We start from the raw sequence: 18368 nt of genomic DNA, 5'->3' as shown, positions 1-18368 counted from the left end.
AAATTGGACAGTGTTAGTGGAAGGAGAAACACTAACATGTTACAAATATTACAGATTGAGATGCTACAGCAATAAAAGAACTTCCCTGTGCCTATACAAACAGGAAAAAAATAGCAAGTTAAGGAATTGTTGAATTCAAAATTGCATCCGGAAAGCAGCAATATGCCCAGATGGAAGGAGGTATACTAGAGCTTGTATTGGGTCTCTAGTGCAGTGCAGGTACACACAGATTAGGAGCAGGATGGAGAATTAAAGTGACAGGTAATTGAGTACTCTGGGACACCCCTGTGGAGGTCTGCAAAGTGGTCACCCAATAGGCATTTGGTTTCTCCAGTGCAGAGGACACCACTTTGTAAGTACTAAATGCAGGGAGCTGGATTGGAAGAAAAGCACACTTCCAGGATGTATCACAAAAGTGGAGCTTTAATCTAATATGTTAGCTGTGGATCAATAACATCTGGGTTTTTTTTGCACAATTCTTTAGTTTACATACAGAAGTAACGATTCATTAAAGAGTGGTCAATTGGAACCAGAGGGAGCTTTCTTTGCTGTGTATAAGGATCCATGGGACCTGAAGTAAATGTTGAGGTCTCCAAGGCCATTCTTTACTTTCTGCACTCCTCCACATCGTGACTTTGATAGATTTATCCTGCTAATGAGGACACATCCAGGGAAGGTGGTGGAGGAGCCTGGAACATTGGTTGAAGATTATGATGCTGAATGTATGATTATATCAGTCTCTTGCTTGACTCTGTTGTGGTCAACCTTTCTGTTGGAGAAAAGTCCCCATATGTTTATGATGGTACTCTCTGCTGTTGATTGAAATGTATCATTTACTTAGCAAAATAGCAATACAAGTTATATTCATTCCATATTACATGGTTTAAGCTCACAGTAAACTGATACATTTTCTAACACATTGTGAAAACAAGGGAATAGTAAGAATGAATAATTTTAAAAAAACCCTCACTACTTCAGCTGCTAGCTGCATTCCCAAATAAAATGTGAAAGAGCTACACAACCATTAAAAACATCTTAAACTTTGCAGCAATAGGTACAGGAACAAAGACCACTTATTGTGTAATCAGAAACCTTTTAGAAAGTGGGTTGTTTCCAAAATGTTAACTACTTGTGTTATAATGACCAGAACTCATTCAATTTGCATCCCATTACTCTGTGATGGAGAGGAGTTTTCTATTTCCCAAAAGTACACGATGTGATCACTGACTTTTTAATCTTGTATTGCTTAGAATACACAAAGAGCAATTCAACATCTCTAGCCATTTTATGGATGTAAGTTAAGTCATGAATAAAGTGCTGTTTACAATGGGGACTTTATGAGCCATTGAGTCATATGATGAGCATATGAGGATCATGAAGTAAATGACACCACAACTTCAAATAAAATCTAAATTTGGTACCCTATGTATTATGTATCCCTCAAGAACATACCTCTGCACACAAAACAATAAAGGGACTGAAAAGGTTTATTGATCTTGAATTTTGATAATATAATTTTGGGGTAAATATAAAACAAGGGTTAATCAGAACTGAGCATTTAAGGACATCGCTGTAGAATTAAATTGATATACTGGAGATTCCACAAAGCACAGTTTCATGCTCGAAGATGTAAGGAATATTACCTCTGTTCCTGAACTATTGCCTCTGATAGAAATTACATTGAAATTTGAAGCTATTGTGCTGTCCACAAAAGTGAAAAGGCAATAACCTGATTTAACACAGCTCTCTTGATCGAGCTGCAGTGAGAATTTCACATAATGCATGATTAGTTGCCCTTTTTATGTGCACCCTGCAGCTTATCCTGAACGTAGGATGGTAATGGTACAGTTACAGTTTTGGCATATTAGTTAATGGTGAGATCAACGATCTATATTCTTAACCAGCGAGATTCAGATTGCAAAAGGAACTGGAGAGTGATTATAGAGAAGGGTGAATAGGAGTCAAGCAAGTACTAAAAGAGAAGAAAGGAAACAATGAATTAAAGGGGGGGGGGGAGACAAAGGGGAAAAAACAACAATTTGACATTCTTAAATATCCTTTAACAATAATTGGCCATGGAGGAGAAAGATTGAACAAATTGTTCACTCTGGGCTGGATAGGTCGATTGTCATTCCATTAAATTTTAGATTATTTAAACTATTTGCATGCTATCCAAACTTTGTGAGTTTGAAGTGCCATTATGTAAACGTGTAGAAAGCTCTTAATAAGAGAGCTGAGGGTAGATTGCCTTTTGTGTTTAGGACTGGGAGGGTGGCATAAACTGCCTAAGATGTTAGAGATCTGCAAATCATTATTTCTTGCTTTGCTGAATTTGCCGTTTGATTTCTGCACTGATAACTGCCTATGGTGTTAATTGGCCAGCACTTCACCAGAAATATTGGAACCATTGTGAAGTGTGATGCAGAATTGTTCCTCATGGTAATTGTCAAATATTGTCATCAAAACTTACAACTACATTTTTAAATGCTTATGTAATTTCATTGTAATCTAGTTTTTTTGTATCGGTTTACAATAGCACAAATTTTAAGCAATTAGAACTGAGATTTACTTTGAAATGAAAATAATTTGCTGTTAGAGAGAACTACATGGAAAAGTGTACAGATAATTAAATAGATTTTTTTTCCTTGCATGCTAGTGTAGAAAACTCAGAGCCTGTAAATTTATTTTCTGATTTCTATTTCTTTTCTGTTTTTGATAACTTGCTTGTTCAATTGATTTTATTCTGGGAACAGCTGTTTTGCCTCCAGGAGACCCTGTGGTTTGTTCCTATAATGGATTTAGGTAGAACAGATGGTCAAGAGTCTCAAGCTCTGTGTTAACAGCCTCAGAGTTATACTGCTTCTACAAGTACCGGTAGTTAGAAGGTCAATCAGTTTTCAGTTTCTGTCACAGAGCAAAGTTATGGTTTGTCATAAATGCTTGCTTAATTTCATCATCTACAATCTTGGCAGAATAAAGTGAAGAGAGCAAATTAATGGGAAAATAATCATGTATCTTAAAATAATAACATAGATCACATATCAACACAAAAAGTAATTAGCTGTTGCTTGTAATAATGTTTTATAATTTAAAAACAAATTTGGATTATTTAACTAGAGAATATAATTAAAATATTGTAAATGAGGATGTTAGTCAACTAATAGTATCTCTGAAATCATATTTATGTGTTATTTTTAAATTTGTGAAGATCATAATGCCTGATTCTTCCTTAACAGTTTCTGATTACACTTAACACTTGCGATAACTTCTTAGCTATATACAATGGGGGAGGGGAATGGGCAATGTGGATGGCTAGCAGGAGGGTGTGGGCACAGATGAGGACACTTATTTTAATAGCAAGAGGTAGGTTTGGAATCATGGGTGTGGTGAAGAATGCAAATAAAAATGTGCACTTTGGAGGTCTGGAAGCAACGTGGAGAGCTTCTATTGATTGAGAAGGATATGAATGAGAGCTTGCTGGATCTGCACAAACTCTCCCCTAAGCACAATGATTCTCATCTGTGTGACAGAGGATGTCCAAGTTGCATTCAAGTGATATAAGCTAGAAGAAATAGATTTTGGTTTAAGCAGAGGGATCCTAAAGGGAAAGAATAATGAATCTTGGAGACCTCAATGAAGTTTCGGTGAAAGTTTGGAAATTATTTTAACTAATATTCTTTGTGAGATGAAATATAACTTAGGTCTTTGGACCCATGACATTGTGGCAACTTTTTAACCTCTTCTGTGATCAATCTTCCCACCCAGATGGCCCTCCACTTTTTATCTTATACACCTCCATCTAGCCACCTCTCATCCTCCTTTTCTCCAAAAAGAAAAGCCCTAGATCACTTAACCTTTCCTCATAGGACATGCTCTCTAATCAAGGTAGCATCCTGGTAAACCTCCTGTGCATCCTCTCTAAAGCTTCCATAATCTTCCTCTGACATAAAAATGAACCAGAGCAAGTGAGTTCAGTACATTAACCTGAAAGAATAGACCCAAGCTGGCAAAGCAAAATCATTATGCAACAGTGACATGTTATGCAATAGAAACATCAAAGTGCCCTGTCAAGGTGAGAAAGAATCTTAAAATCATATAGCACAGGAAGTCATAATGCTTTTGGAAGTTTTTTGTTCCACCTTCTCCTTTCTCCTAAAGTTCTGCAAATATCAATTAATTTCCCTTTTGGAAGTTGTTAATCTTCTGGCACTGTCTTTTAAAAATTTGTTGCATTAATAAAAATCTTCCACATTTTCATTTTGAATCATTTTGCTAGTTAGCTTAAATCTGTTTCCTTTGGTTTTGATCCTCCTGGATTTTCTCCTTTTAACACCTACAAAAGCTGTTCTGAACTCGTAATGTCTCTATCTTTGCTTAGCCTTTTTTGTTTGAAGGACAATGACCTCAGCTGCTCCATTTCCACCACATAACTTAAGTCCCTCATCCCTGGTGCTACTCTGATAAATCTCTTTACATTTTCTTTAGGCCTCAACATCTTTGCTGTAATTTGGCATGTGGACTTGGAAATAAAGTTCAGGCTGGACATTTACTGGTAATTTTGAAATACTTACCATTATCCCTTCTTTTTGAATTGTATGCCTCTATTTATAAAGTCCCAGCTTCATTTTAATGGCTTTACCAAAGGTACATTTATTATCAAAGTATATATGCAGTGTACAAGTCTGAGATTCATCTTCCCCGCAGACAGCCATGAAACAAAGAAGAAACATCAACCTCCCCCCCATACACTAAAAAAACCTACAAATTGTGCAACCTGCCTTTGTTAGCTTCAGAGCTATGTATGAGAATTAAAGTTGGTATATTTTCTATGACTTAAATCTAGTTATTAACTATAATACTATTTTGAGTATCATTATGATAGGATCTTGAAGCACACTTAAAAGTTCTCTAAATCTTTTTTATCTCCTGTCAGCTGCAAAATTACTTTTATGGAATAACAATGGAAGAATGAAGCCTGTCACACCCTAATGACTGACTTTTTGATAGCCCATGGTCTCTGGGGTGAACATGCTGCCGTCTGCCACAACCTTCCTTGCTTATTTAAGTAATGCAAACAATGCATATCATTAGGGTATGACTTGTGAATTTCTTCATAAAGAAAGTCCTTTTCTGTGAACTGGCGATGCTCTGTGTTTGTGCCTCTGACTGGAGTTCCATATAATACAGTACATAATCACAGCAACTCACATCTCAACCAATATAACCTTCTCCAAAGCATTTTGCTCATGAGAAATAATTAAAATGGTTGGATTTCTATGATCAAATGTACATGCATTTACTGTGTTTAATAAAATTATTTTCACCTGTATTAATTTAATTGTGGTATAAATTATGATAAGCTACTTCATGCGTTAGTCACGAAAATTTACGAAGGTTCCTGCAGCTAGAAGTATTTTTTTTAAAATTTGCTTTGCAGGGTCTATTTGAATTTTTTTTGTAATACTCAACAAATGCATGGATGAAATGTAATTTTTATTATAATTGCAAAAAAAAAGCTGTTGCTGGTACAATATGACTGCATTCTCTTCAATACTGTATGTCCCTATTCTTCCATTGACAGACAGCATTGGTATTATCCTATATGTACTGAATTCCCAAAATGATAACTTAAATCCCATCTGACTAATTTTATCCCTACACAGGATCGACTGCAAAGGAAAACCTCACCAAAAATCATTGGTTATTCACTACAAGTCTATATGATGATTTTTGATTCCAATGTCTGAAATAACATTCTTCGAGTCATTATTTCGTAATAAATTGTTGAAGGTATTTTATGGCTCATATCTAATGTTGTATAGATGTGCAGCAGAAGGTAATAAAGCTGTGTAGTGGTTAGTGTTTTTTTCCCCTCTAAACAACCATAATATAAATCTTTAACTATTTGAACAATACATGTTATCAGAAGCACAGCAAATATACTGCTAGGCACTAAATATGCAATTTACTTGTGTCTTTGCAAAGCAATAGAAAATCATGCATGATTAGATTAATAGGTTATGCAATCATGTATGCAAACTGAAACTCACATTTGTTCTAGCAGCTTGTAACCTTTTCCCATCTGAAACAATGTTCTCGGGGTACCTTCCTCAGTTTAAAATTTAATATTTTTCATTTATGATACTTTAACAACCTGGGCAAAATCTTAGACTGTACAGTGTTACATTGTATGAACACATCCGTTGAAGAACGGGCAGCGTGGTAGCACAGTGGTTAGCACAATGCTTCACAGTACAGGAGACCGGGGTTCAATTCCCACGCTGTTTGTTAGGAGTTTGTACGTTCTGCCTGTGACCACGTGGGTTTCCTCCCACAGTCCAAAGACATACCAGTTGGTGGGGTAATTGGCTTGAAGGGCCTACATCGTGCTGTATCTATAAATAAATATATAAAGAAGATTCCCCACTCTGACTTTTTAAAAAAAAAATTATTAGTTTTTCAAAACATTTTACAAAATTAAAAACCCCAAATCCCAATGAGGAGCATTAATACAGTGCAAGATTAAGCATACAATAACAATATGCTACAAAGGAAGAGAATTTAACAAACAAGCACCTAAATTAAAGACAAGTGAGCTTAGTGTCCTCCCCAAACCCCACAACACAAGAAAAAAAAACAACAACTCCAGACCAACCACCACACAATATAGAGAGTATAAGTCAGGACAGTCAAACTCCCAGACTGTGAATACACTTAGCAACAGAGGATAATAATGCCTACTACCAGAAAAAAAAGGGAGCTGAAAGCAAGGGACCGACAAGAAGAGAAAAAAAAAGAAAAAAAACCCTAGTCAAGAGGAAGGTTAACCACTCTGACTTTTTAACCTCTTCTCACCTGCCTATTACTTTCCCCTTGGTCTCCCCCCCCATCCCCCACCACTGCTTCCCTTTCTCCTGTGGTCCACTCTCCTCTCCTATAAGATCCTTTAATTTTCCACCCACCAGCTCCACCAATCACCTTCCAGCTGGCCTCCTCCCACTCCCCCACCTTTTTATTCTGGCATCTTCCCCCTTCCTTAGTCCTGAAGAGCGGTCTCAGCCTGCATAGTCATTTTCCACAGATGCTGCCTGACCTGTTGAGTTCCTCCAGCTTTTTGTGTGTGTGTTGCTTTGGATTTCCAGCATCTGCAGACTTTCTGGTGCTGATCCATTGAAGTTGTATTGTCGTGTAGTCATTGTTGTAACATAATAACTGTAGTATCCCAATTGCACAAATCAGGTTGCCAAGCACAGCAATGTGCTGATCATGGAACACCACAGTACTGAAGCAGGGTCTTAACTCTTCTGGTCCATGCCAACCTGTTTCTCAGCCTAGTCCCATCAACAGGCATCTGGACAATAGCCTTCCGTAATCCTCCTGTCCATGTACTTCCCTTCAATTTTCCAACCAAATCTGCATGCACCACTTCCACAGGCAGCTCATTCCACACTCGCATTGCCCATTGAGTAATGTTCTCCCTCATGTTCCCCTTAAGTGTTTTGCCTTTCACCCTTAATCGATGATTGTCACAAACCTCAGTGGAAAAAGCCTGCTTGCATTTATTCTATCTATACCCCTCATAATTTTACATCTCCCCTCATTCTCTGACACTCCAGGGAAGAATGTTCAAAGTTACTCAACCCTTCCCTGTAACTCAGGTCCTCAAGTCTCAGGAACATCTTTGTAAATTCTCTCTGTACTCTTTCAATCTTACGAATTCTTTCCTGTAAGTAGGTGACCAAAACTGTATGCAATATTCCAAATAAGACCTTTCCAATGTCTTACACAATAACATAACATCCCAACCTGGACTCGGCACTGATTTATAGTGACCAATCAACCAAAGGTTCTCTTTATGACCAGTCTACCTAAGACACAATTTTCAAGGAATTGTGGGTCTGTATTCCCAGATCTGATAGATAGATAGATAGATAGATACTTTATTCATCCCCATGGGGAAATTCAACTTTTTTTCCAATGTCCCATACACTTGTTGTAGCAAAACTAATAACATACAATACTTAACTCAGTAAAAAAATATGATATGCATCTAAATCACTATCTCAAAAAGCATTAATAATAGCTTTTAAAAAGTTCTTAAGTCCTGGCGGTTGAATTGTAAAGCCTAATGGCATTGGGGAGTATTGACCTCTTCATCCTGTCTGAGGAATTTTATTGACTGACTTCTTAATCTTTTGTTTACCAGTGAATTTCGATTCACTGGTGTTGCAGCTAAAACTTCGATGCCACTCTAGCGCATCTTTTTGGCACTACTGGAACTTCTAAGAATGTGTTTTCAGCAAATGAGGCTCAAACATATAATCTTTCAGCAGAGAGGTAAGTGTTAAGCAAGCACGGAACACTCTCAGTACGTGGTTAACCCAGTTCTGCAAATGAGAGGTATGGACTGGCTGTCCACACTAACCAAGCTTGTTAACGCGTGCATCTATTTTTTTTAAATAAAAGAGCATATCTGGAAGCAGCTTAAGCCAGACAGCTCCATCATTCAGAAAGATAAAAAGACTCCGGTGCCTTGGCTTGCTGCTATAATCTGTGAGTTATATGGAATGGAAAAGATAAATTTCCTACACATGCACCACATACCAAGAGCCCATTATTCACTCTCCCCGTTGTTAATATTATGCAGCTTTGAGAGGTTCAGTGTAACTTGAGATTAGTCGCATTTCTGCAATGCTACATTTCTTGGAGCTTCATATGGTTTGGGGATAAGTTACTCCGGGCAGTATTGCCTCTGCATGCACATGCTCAGAATTTGGTGTCTTATCCAAATAATGCAATTCAGCCACTGACTGGATGGTGCATCTAGGCACTAGCATGGAATGATACATATTGCACTTAAAAAAGAAGGTGAAGGATCGTGATATAAAGTGTCTTCTTTTGATGTCAGGATTCCACCGAAGGAGCAGTGGTCCGTGAACTGTGTGAATGCATCTATGTCTTTGTCATTTTCATGTAACCCTTCAGTACTCCCATCAATGCAAGTTTTTTTTCCCGTAATCTTTCTATATAACGCATGTCCAGTTTTTCCAGATACAAGTAAATTGTGTGTGTGCTTTTTTTCAAACGAATCGTCAGAAACATGTTTGTTTTTTTTTGGTTTTATTGAGCTCCAATGTGTAGGGACTGGGAGTGATCTGAAGGAGGTACTTCAAAAAGCAGATGTTCTGCTCCGCCAGAATTGACGCTCTAACAAATTTAATCTCTATTCCTGGAAAAGATTTAAAAAAAAACTGAGATAGGGGTGGGTGGGAGTGGAGGCAGGTTTTATATGCCGGCAACATTGCGAAATCACTGGCTGTAAAATATTGAGGCAGTTGGAACTTTAAGCGAAAAGCTCCTGATTCCCCGGGAAGACTGGGAAGCGGCGAGAGAGAGAGAGCGCGCGCTGGACCGTGCACGCGCGAGCAATCCGGCGCGCGCAAGGACCGGACCGGGAGCTCGTCGGCAAAGCCGGGACGGGAGTAACGGGGGTACCGCCGCCGCCGCCGCCGCCGCAGACTGGAGTGTGCCCGGTCGCGGAAAAGCAGGGGGGATGCAGCTGGGCAGAGCAGAGAAAGCGGCACTTCTGCACGAGTTGAACTCCAGGCTGTCACCGTTGAGCCAGCCCCGGCAGGAGCCCGGGGAGAAGGCGAGCCGCAGCCCGCCGCGGCGGGGGACAGCCGCGCCAGCCACACGCGGTGAGTTGAAGAGCAAAGCCGGGCAGCTGGCGGCACATCTGGGGGAGTGCCCGGCTCTTCTTCCCTGACTGTAAACTGGCATCACTTGATGAAAGACCTGTGGGCGGATAGAAGTTAGCTGCTGGGCATCCGTTTACTTTCTGTACATTGAGTTTGAACTTTGATTGACACGATATTTAAGCGAGCCTTGAAGAACGGGCGGTTGAGTTATTGGGGGGGGGGGCTCTTTATGTTTTTTTTAGATAAGTAATGAAGTTTTTTTTAACATGATACTTCTGGCCGAAAATCAGCGACTGTTTCAAAATTACTCGCTGTTTTTCGTAAAGGTGTACATTTACAGATGTGAGATATGATTAGCACTTGCTGTAATATTCGGTCAGGAGAGAGTTTTGTGCATAAATAATTCCCGAAATACAAGTTATTCCGGTTGGTGAGGGTTTCGGGAGGGAAGAGGAAGAGGTTGGCTTGAGGCTCTTCGCATTTCCCTCCCATCCATTCGATGAACGCTGACCTCTCCCACTCTTGCTCTCGCTTTGTAAGGTGAGGGTGAACACGAGGAAATCTGCAGATGCTGGAAATTCAACCAACAACACGCACAAAATGCTGGTGGAACACAGCAGGCCGGGCAGCATCTATAGGGAGAAGCGATGTCGACGTTTCCTTGCCGAGACCCTTCGCTTCGGTTAGTCCTGTCGAACCCTAGAAGCCCCAGTGAGATCCCAGTAATTTAGGCTACCTCAGTAAACTGGTAAATTGAAATCATGTATGGAGATAACTTGGTGACTTTGACAAGCTTCCTTCCTGGGAGGACAATAGTGATGTCTTTGGAGTTTTAGCTTATTTATTTTAGGACTTTTCATAAAACTGATTTCAAGTCTAGAAGCTGCAATGAAAGGATTTGAATGATTTTATGCTGTGGAGTTCCTGCCCACCAGCAGCAACTATACCTGCAGCTCTGGGTGTCATAACGATTATGGGGACTGGTTGGCCACATGACTGGGACAGTGGGATGGATCTTGTAAGGATGCTGGAATAGGATCTGGGATCACAGAGAGAGCTTTGCAGCTGGAAACACTGGGGAAGGAGGTGACTGGAATTAGGAACCACAATCTGGTTCTGGGGCCAGAGAACACTGGACATTATCACGTACATAGTCTTGGGATCTGGGAGTAGAGAAGCATGGTGGTGGACGATATTGGATGAAGCAGAAAATTTAAAAAAAGCTTAATGAAGTAGAAGATTCAAGGAACTGGATTCAAACAACTGCTTCTGAAATCATATGCTTCAACCCCTCAGCCTCCTCTCACTAAGTCTCATGTCCTTTTGGGCTTGTACCCGTCACTTCTTGAGTCATGAACCATTTCTGGTTTTGAAATGAATATTTGGAAAATTATCGGCTGACTGTGTTCAATTACTTGTTTGTCACTGGAGTACGTCAGGAGCACAGAAACAGATCATTTAAGAATTCTCTGTCAAACAGAAGTCCATCAGACATGTACTGCCATAAGATAATTTTTAAAAAATCTGTTCGGATGGTTTAAACTGAAGTGGTTTATTACTGTCACATACAGTGAAAAACTTTGTTTTGCATGCCAGAAATACAAATCATTTCATCACATCGGTCCATTGAGGTAGTACAGGGGGAAAAGCAGTAACAAATACAGAGCAAAATGTTTCAGTTATGAAGAAAATGCAGTTCAGGCAGACAGTAAGATGCAAGGTCATGACAAGGTAGACTGTGAGGTTATTGCACAAGAGCTTCTATCCCACTGTCTGTTAACAGTGGAATAGAAGTTATCCCTGAACCTCGTGGCACGCGCTTTTATGCTTTTGTATCTTCTCTTTATGTGGGATTTTATATTTTCTCTGGGATTACTTCTTAATAGGTAGTACTTTTTTGTAATGTTAAAAGAAGTTGCATAAATTGAATGCTGGTGTTTCTGTTCCCAGATTATTATTTTTTTTAGGGTGAAGCTGTTTTATCTGTTGTTATTTTGAGATAGTGACCAGGACATTGTGATTTTATTTCCTCCACTGTTGTAGATGAAAAGCTCTCACAGGAAAATGTGGCATGGATTTCTATCTTTTGTACCAAGGGGCCATGCAGATTGCACATGACAGTTTCCCTGTCCTGTGAGCACCAACTACACAGTTGTGATAGATAGTTCTGGACAGTGGTTCTGAATATTTGGTGGACTAGGACAGAGATAATTTTGATTATTTTGTTAATAAATATATTGATTGGCACAGATGATCATAGCTTTGGAGAATATATACAGAATTTTGGCTTTATTGTTGAAGTTTTTAGGCATTATAAATTTCAGTTAGCTTGGGAAAAGTTGTCAGATAAAAGTAGAAAAAATATCAGCTGGGGAATTGACTAGTAATTGCAACACTGATAATACTTAAAGTATCTCCTGTTTATTAGTTTGGGGAAGATAATTAAATCTAGTTTCCATTTTCAGGATTTGACATTTAGTAATTTGCTTCCATCAGTCCATCTTGAATGAGATTTTATCTACTCTCTTTAATCTTTAGCTCTCCCCTATTGATATTAAACTTCTTGCACACTGGCTATCTGTCTTTTCCGGCCATTGAGTGTGCAATGGAGAGCAAGTATCATCCTTTAAAATATGGAACATTTAAATCAGAAGAAATCTTCTTTTGCTGACATGCAAGGAAACAATCCAGGAGGGGAGAAAGAATGAAAGGGGGAGGACCAATGGCAGAGGTCTCAGGCGGTTGGCTTCTTTCCATTCAACACAGATGTTTCTTAGAGGAGACGGGATTGAATTTGGTTATAGAGGGAGGCTGAGTGAATACTAGAATGCATGAATATGGTATGATGCATGAGACAGAAAACAGGAGTGCACTAAGCTCCTGGTAATAGATGAGCAAGAAATAGTGATGATGGAGTTATTGCCCCACTGCAAATGGAGAACAGCGTGAGATGAGATCCTTGGCAGAGAAGGGGCAAAATCATTTATGGAAGGGATTGAAAGGTTGTCTGCTGTTTTGTGAGCAGATAGTATTTTCCCAGAAAAGCTGTAAACTTGAGCATTTCTTTTGCACAATAGATCTGGCTGTTCCTTGCCAGGTCTGGTTAGACTATGTGAGTGATAGAGTAATAAATATAGAAATGGGCCCTTTGGCGCAACTCTTCAATGCTGACTATGGTGCCCACCAAACTAATCCTATTTGTCCACATTTGGCTCATATCCCTCTAAACCCCATGTAATTATCCAAATGGCTGTTAAATTTTGTTATTGTTCCCAGCTCAACTGCTTCTGCGAGCAGCTCATTCCATGCACACAGCACCTTCTACCTGATGATGTTGCCCCCTCAGGTCCCAGAAAATCTTCCACTTTTCATATGAAACCTCTGCCCTTTAGTTTCCCCCTTTTCTGAAAAAAAAACCTTCATGGTTTTATGCACTTCTGTATGGTCATCCTGCAATCTGAGGCTTTTTTCCTTCTAAACCTTCCCACTACTCCAGAATCATCCTCAGAAGCAAAATTAATCCCGACATCTTTTTTTTTTCAAAATTACTTTCTGCTAATACCTTCATCCTTGTTTCGGCTAACCAGTGCAAAGACCTTGTGAAGATCTCTTTCACAATAGTCTGGACAGAAATCCCCAAGATAAGAGCAAGAGATTCTGCAGATGCTAGAAACATTGTTCAACACAAAAAAAAGGGCTGCAGAAACTCAGCAGGTCAGGCAGTATCTATGGAGGGGAATGAACAGTTGACATTTCAGGCTGAGACCATTGATCAGGACATAGAGGAGGCTGCATCACACACACCTGATACAATCCATGACCCCCAACAGTCTTGCATAAGACCATAAGATTTCATTGTAAGACCATTCGGCCCATCGAGTCGACTCCACCATTCAATCATGGGCTGCTCCACTTCATCCAGTCATCCCCACTCCCCTGCTTTCACCCCATACCCTTTGATGCCCTGGTTAATCAAGAACCTATCTACCTCTGCCTTAAATGCACCCAATGACTTGGCCTTCACAGCCGCTCATGGCAGCAAATTCCACAGATTTACCCCCCTCTGGCTAAAGTAATTTCTCCACATCTCAGTTCCAAGAGGACGTCCTTCAATCCTGAAGTCATGCACTGAAACAATGTCCTCTGCTTGTGAAGAAAAAAATATATTATTCCATTTATAGTTCTTTTGACTGTTATGCCTTATCTGGTGTGATTTTCTTGCCAGCCTTCCCTGCTGCACCTCTCTAAATTTGACACATGCACAACTCGGTATCATATCCCACACTGTTTCAATATTCTACTGATTCTGTCTGTGTTTTGTCCCACAGTACTTCCATATCAAAATTCTTTCATTCATGTCTCACCTGTCTGATTCAATCTTCCTCAAGTCTTCCAGTTCCCTCTCACCACTATCACCATTTCCCACCTCCCATTGTCACCAGTCCACTGAATCTTGACCTCTTTGTCATTCACCCTCCCATGAGCAGCTGTGCTTGCGGCTACCTAGGCCTGTGCTCTGGACTTCTGAAACTTATTCTCTTCACCTGTTTTTATTTTATCCACCTTACCGTTTTTTTCCCTGTTTGCATCAGTTTGATTGTGGATGTGGGATACTTCCCCACATCAGAAACATTTTTAAGTGCAAATTTCTATTATGCTCTGAAGCTGGTCTGACACCATTTTTCAACACCTAACTACACACCCATCAACCATCCTCAAAAAGCGAAATATTCAGTTCCTGTGAAATACTCTGTTCATTGGTGTTTGATGGTCACTAACTTTGTGTTAGTTAGCATGAGTTTGCAATTTACCAGTTGTGAATATTTAAAGGAGCTGGATATTACAGGAACATAACCTAACTTGTAATGAGAATAATGTTTGGTTTCATGAGGGTATTTCTTAGCAGATTTTTGGAATTTTGAAAATGATTTTTTTAAAATAAAATTGTAATGGGCCTAGGAATCCTGTCTTTTGGACAACAGTTATGTGGGCTGCACAAAGTGTTTTCCAGTGAGTGTGATCAGATACTTAGGCTAACTGTAATGATGATCAGGATTTTTGCACATAGTTTCCCCATGCACAGGATGCATTGTAGGTTCTGGACATATACAGTGGTATCCAACAGATCGTAATGCATGTCTGGCAAATTTAGTTTCGCATGCAGAAACTAATTTCCGTGATGAATGTGAGGCTTTCTCCAATCTTTGAATTATGGTGCATGGAACCTACTGCAGGCAGCGCCCTTCGGCCCAGAGTTTCCCCTTGTTGCAGGTCATCCACAGGGATCAGGGTTGCAGGCTAACCTCACTTTGGACTCTTCCTCCTGCTAATCTTACCACTACATTTGAAACATAACTCTTCCAATAATAACGATGCAAAGTTTATCCCGCTTCCAAAAGTAGCTGTTTGTGTCAGCTTGACCTTCTTGCCCCAAATTCCTGATTCTCAACTTCTGCCATAGCTTCTGTACCACGTCCTGTGCCCTAACTTTTCTTATTTGCTTGTTGAATGTCCCAGGCATCTTGGACGTTGTGTGTAAGAGAATATTGCGTTGAAAATAGAACAGTAAAGCATCTGTATGTGCCCTGTGGCCCATGATGTCTGTGCCAGTCATGATGCTCATTTCAGTTGTACATGTGCCTGTAGGTGGTCTGTGTCCCTGTGTTCCCTGTCTGTTTTAAATGCCTCTTAAACGTTCAGATTCATTTGTTTGCCACATGGACATTAAAGCATACAGTGGAACACATTGGTTGTGTTTGAAAACCATCACAGTCTGAGGGTATGCTGAGGGCCGCCCACAAGTGTTGCCGCACATTCCGGCACCAGGTAGCAAGCTCCACAATGCTCCACTAACCAACAACAATAACAACAACAACAAAACAAAACAAGCTTCTTTCCCTCCTCCCACCCACCCACACAGACAGGCAGATATGACGTTGCTGTCACATTTACTTCCATTGCCACTCTTGGCAGCGCATTTCAGGCACCCGTTGCTCTCTGCAAAAGGAAAGGAACATGCCATGTAAATCTCCTTTAAACTTTCGCACTCTCACCTCAAAGCGATGCCTTCTATTATTTGACATTTCCATCCCTGGGGAAAGACTCTGACTGCAGTGCTGAGTTAGGGCACAGAATGTGCATTGACATGCAATGGGCCTTGCGGTTAATCTACAGAAGAATTTCTGGACCACAGAGGTTACTGAGTGCAATTCCTTACCTAAATTGTAAATAATTGCAGCCTAATGATACAAGGAGAGGTGGGAATATACACAGGAGTACTTGTGTTTCCATCTGTAAATTATAATTCTGCTTGAAATTATTTAATGTTTCTAAGTATCTTGCTTGCATTAATCATCAGAATTGAAAATTAAGGAATTGAGCCTCACTTCTGCTGCTTTTGTAACTATGAATTTTGTCTCTATTACTTCATGTTGTGATCGTTTTTCATCGTTTCTGCTTGTGTGCCATGAATGAGCTCCTTCTAAACACTGCGGCTTCATCTTTATTTACAAATCTCACCCTACTCCTTTATATCTCTGTGATCTCCTCCAGCCCTAAAACTCTCAGATCTCTGTCTTCTGGTGTTTAGATTATCTACAATTCTGAGTTCTCTGCAATTGAGAGCTGTGCCTTCAGCGATTTTAACCAAGCCTCTGGGATTTTCTTCATAAACCCTCAGCTCTGTTTTAAGATGTTCAGCAAAATATACCCCTTTGACCAAATTTTTAACCATTTATCTTATTTTCTCCTTATGTGACTAAGATTCTGCTTTTATTTGTCAAAAAATCCTGATAAGAGCCTTGTAACCTCTGCTATATTAAAGTTACCAATAAAAGTTGTTGTTCTTCATGTTTCCATTACAAATATTTGTCAGGAATAATTTATCATTGGTTATGGATTTCCATTCATATGTAAAACAATATGTAGCTCTTCAGAGCAATTATGTACTGGTTATGTTCAATTTGAAATCAGAAATTAATGTCAGTCTGTTTGATCACAAGTAGTATAGTTAATCATGAATTGCAGATAATGGAAGTTGGAATAAAGAAACTATAAATATACTTAAAAAGTAATTTATTCCTGATCAATTTCAGACTAAGATCACAAACATCTTCATACAGAGATTTGTGAGTTGTAGATTTTTAATCCCTTGGAATGAAATTGATAATGTTTTTATTTTCCATCAGATCTTGGAAAATGGGTAAATTATCATTGGCTAGGCCAGCATTTAATACCCATCCATAAATGGCTTCAAGCAGGCAATGGTGAGCAACTCTCTTGAGTCACTACAGTGCTCCTTGTGGAAGTACTCCCGTGATCCATTGGATTTAGATCCAGCAGTGGTGATGCATTAACAAGTCAAGATATTGGTGTGACTTGTTGGTCTTCCTATGTGTCTACTGCCTTGTTTGTTTTGGGAGGTTGTGATTGTAGGTTTGGGTGATGCTATCGGTGTATCACTGCAGTGTGTTTTCTACTTGGTCGCACACTCCACTGATTTTACACTGGTGGTGGAGGGAATGAATATTTGGGGCAGGAGTTCTCAAACTGGGGTCCATGGACCCCCTGGTTAATGGTAAGGGTCCATAGCATAAAAAAGGTTGGGAACTCCTAATTTAGGGTGTGAATGAAGTGCCTATTACTTTTTCCTGGAGTCCCTCTTCTCTCCCTTTCTCCAATGGTCCACTCTCCTCTCCTATCAGTGGCTGCTTTGACTAGGTTACTTGTCAGGATTGTTTAGTTGTAGGAGCTGCAGCCTTCCAAGCAAGTGGAGAGAACTTCAACTTACTCCTGACTTGCCTGTGATTGAGGTGTCAAGAGTTAGTTGGTCGCTGCAGATAACCTATCCCCTGATTTAGTCTTCTGACCACAACATTTTATATGACCAGTCTGGAGAATATTTTGGTCAGTGGTAAGTTGATTGTTAGGGTACTTGGAGATGGTGATGTCACTAAATATAGGGTTAGGTGGTTACACTCTCTTTTTAGAGATATCATTGCCTAACACTTGTATTAACATAGCTGTCTAAGGAAACTGTAGAGGTGGATACAGTTACAATGTTTAAAAGACAAGTTCATGAATAGAAAAGTTTCTGAGAAGATGCCAAGTGGGAATATTTGCTCAGGATCGCACAATAGTCAATGTCATTTGTAATGCAGCAAATGAAGTAATTGCCATATGGGCTGAAAAATGGCAAGTAATACTCACACCACAAAAGTTTGAGAGCTATGTTATTCCTATTTGCCAGTGTTTGGCCCATATTCCTCTCAGGCAGCATCCATGGAAATGAATAAAGAGTCGTCGTTTCAGACCAAGATCCTTCTTCAGGACTGGAAAGGAAGGGGGAAGATTCCAGAACCAAAAGGTTGGGGGAAGGGAAGGAGGATAGCTAGAAGGTGATAGGTTGAAGCCAGGTGGGTAGGAAAAATAAAGTGCTGGAGAGGAAGGAATCTGGAGAGGAGAGTGGACCATTGAAGAAAGGGAAAGAAGAGGGACTCCAGGAAAAAGTGATAGGCACTTCATTCACACCCTAAATTAAGGCAGATGAGAAGAGGTAAGAGGCCAGAGTGGGAAATAGAAGAAGAGTGGAGGGGAAGGGAAACAATTTTTACTGGAAGGAGAAATTGATATGCATGCCATCAGGTTGGAGACTACCCAGATGGAATATAA

The 18368-nt window shown here is 39.8% G+C and overlaps 1 protein-coding gene across 1 annotated transcript in view; it reads left to right on the top strand.

Annotated features, from left to right (window-relative positions):
- Nucleotides 1-9446: 9446 nt before the first annotated feature.
- Nucleotides 9447-18368, top strand: part of LOC140741797 (FYVE, RhoGEF and PH domain-containing protein 3-like) — a 282274-nt gene continuing 273352 nt past the window's right edge. The window contains exon 1 of the mRNA XM_073072191.1: nt 9447-9698. Within this exon, the coding sequence (XP_072928292.1) occupies nt 9554-9698 (145 nt within the window). The 5' untranslated portion in view covers nt 9447-9553. The remainder of the gene's footprint in view (nt 9699-18368) is intronic.

Source organism: Hemitrygon akajei, chromosome 19 (assembly GCF_048418815.1).
Source record: "Hemitrygon akajei chromosome 19, sHemAka1.3, whole genome shotgun sequence".
Taxonomy (NCBI): domain Eukaryota; kingdom Metazoa; phylum Chordata; class Chondrichthyes; order Myliobatiformes; family Dasyatidae; genus Hemitrygon; species Hemitrygon akajei.
This window is presented reverse-complemented; position numbering and strand designations above follow the sequence as displayed.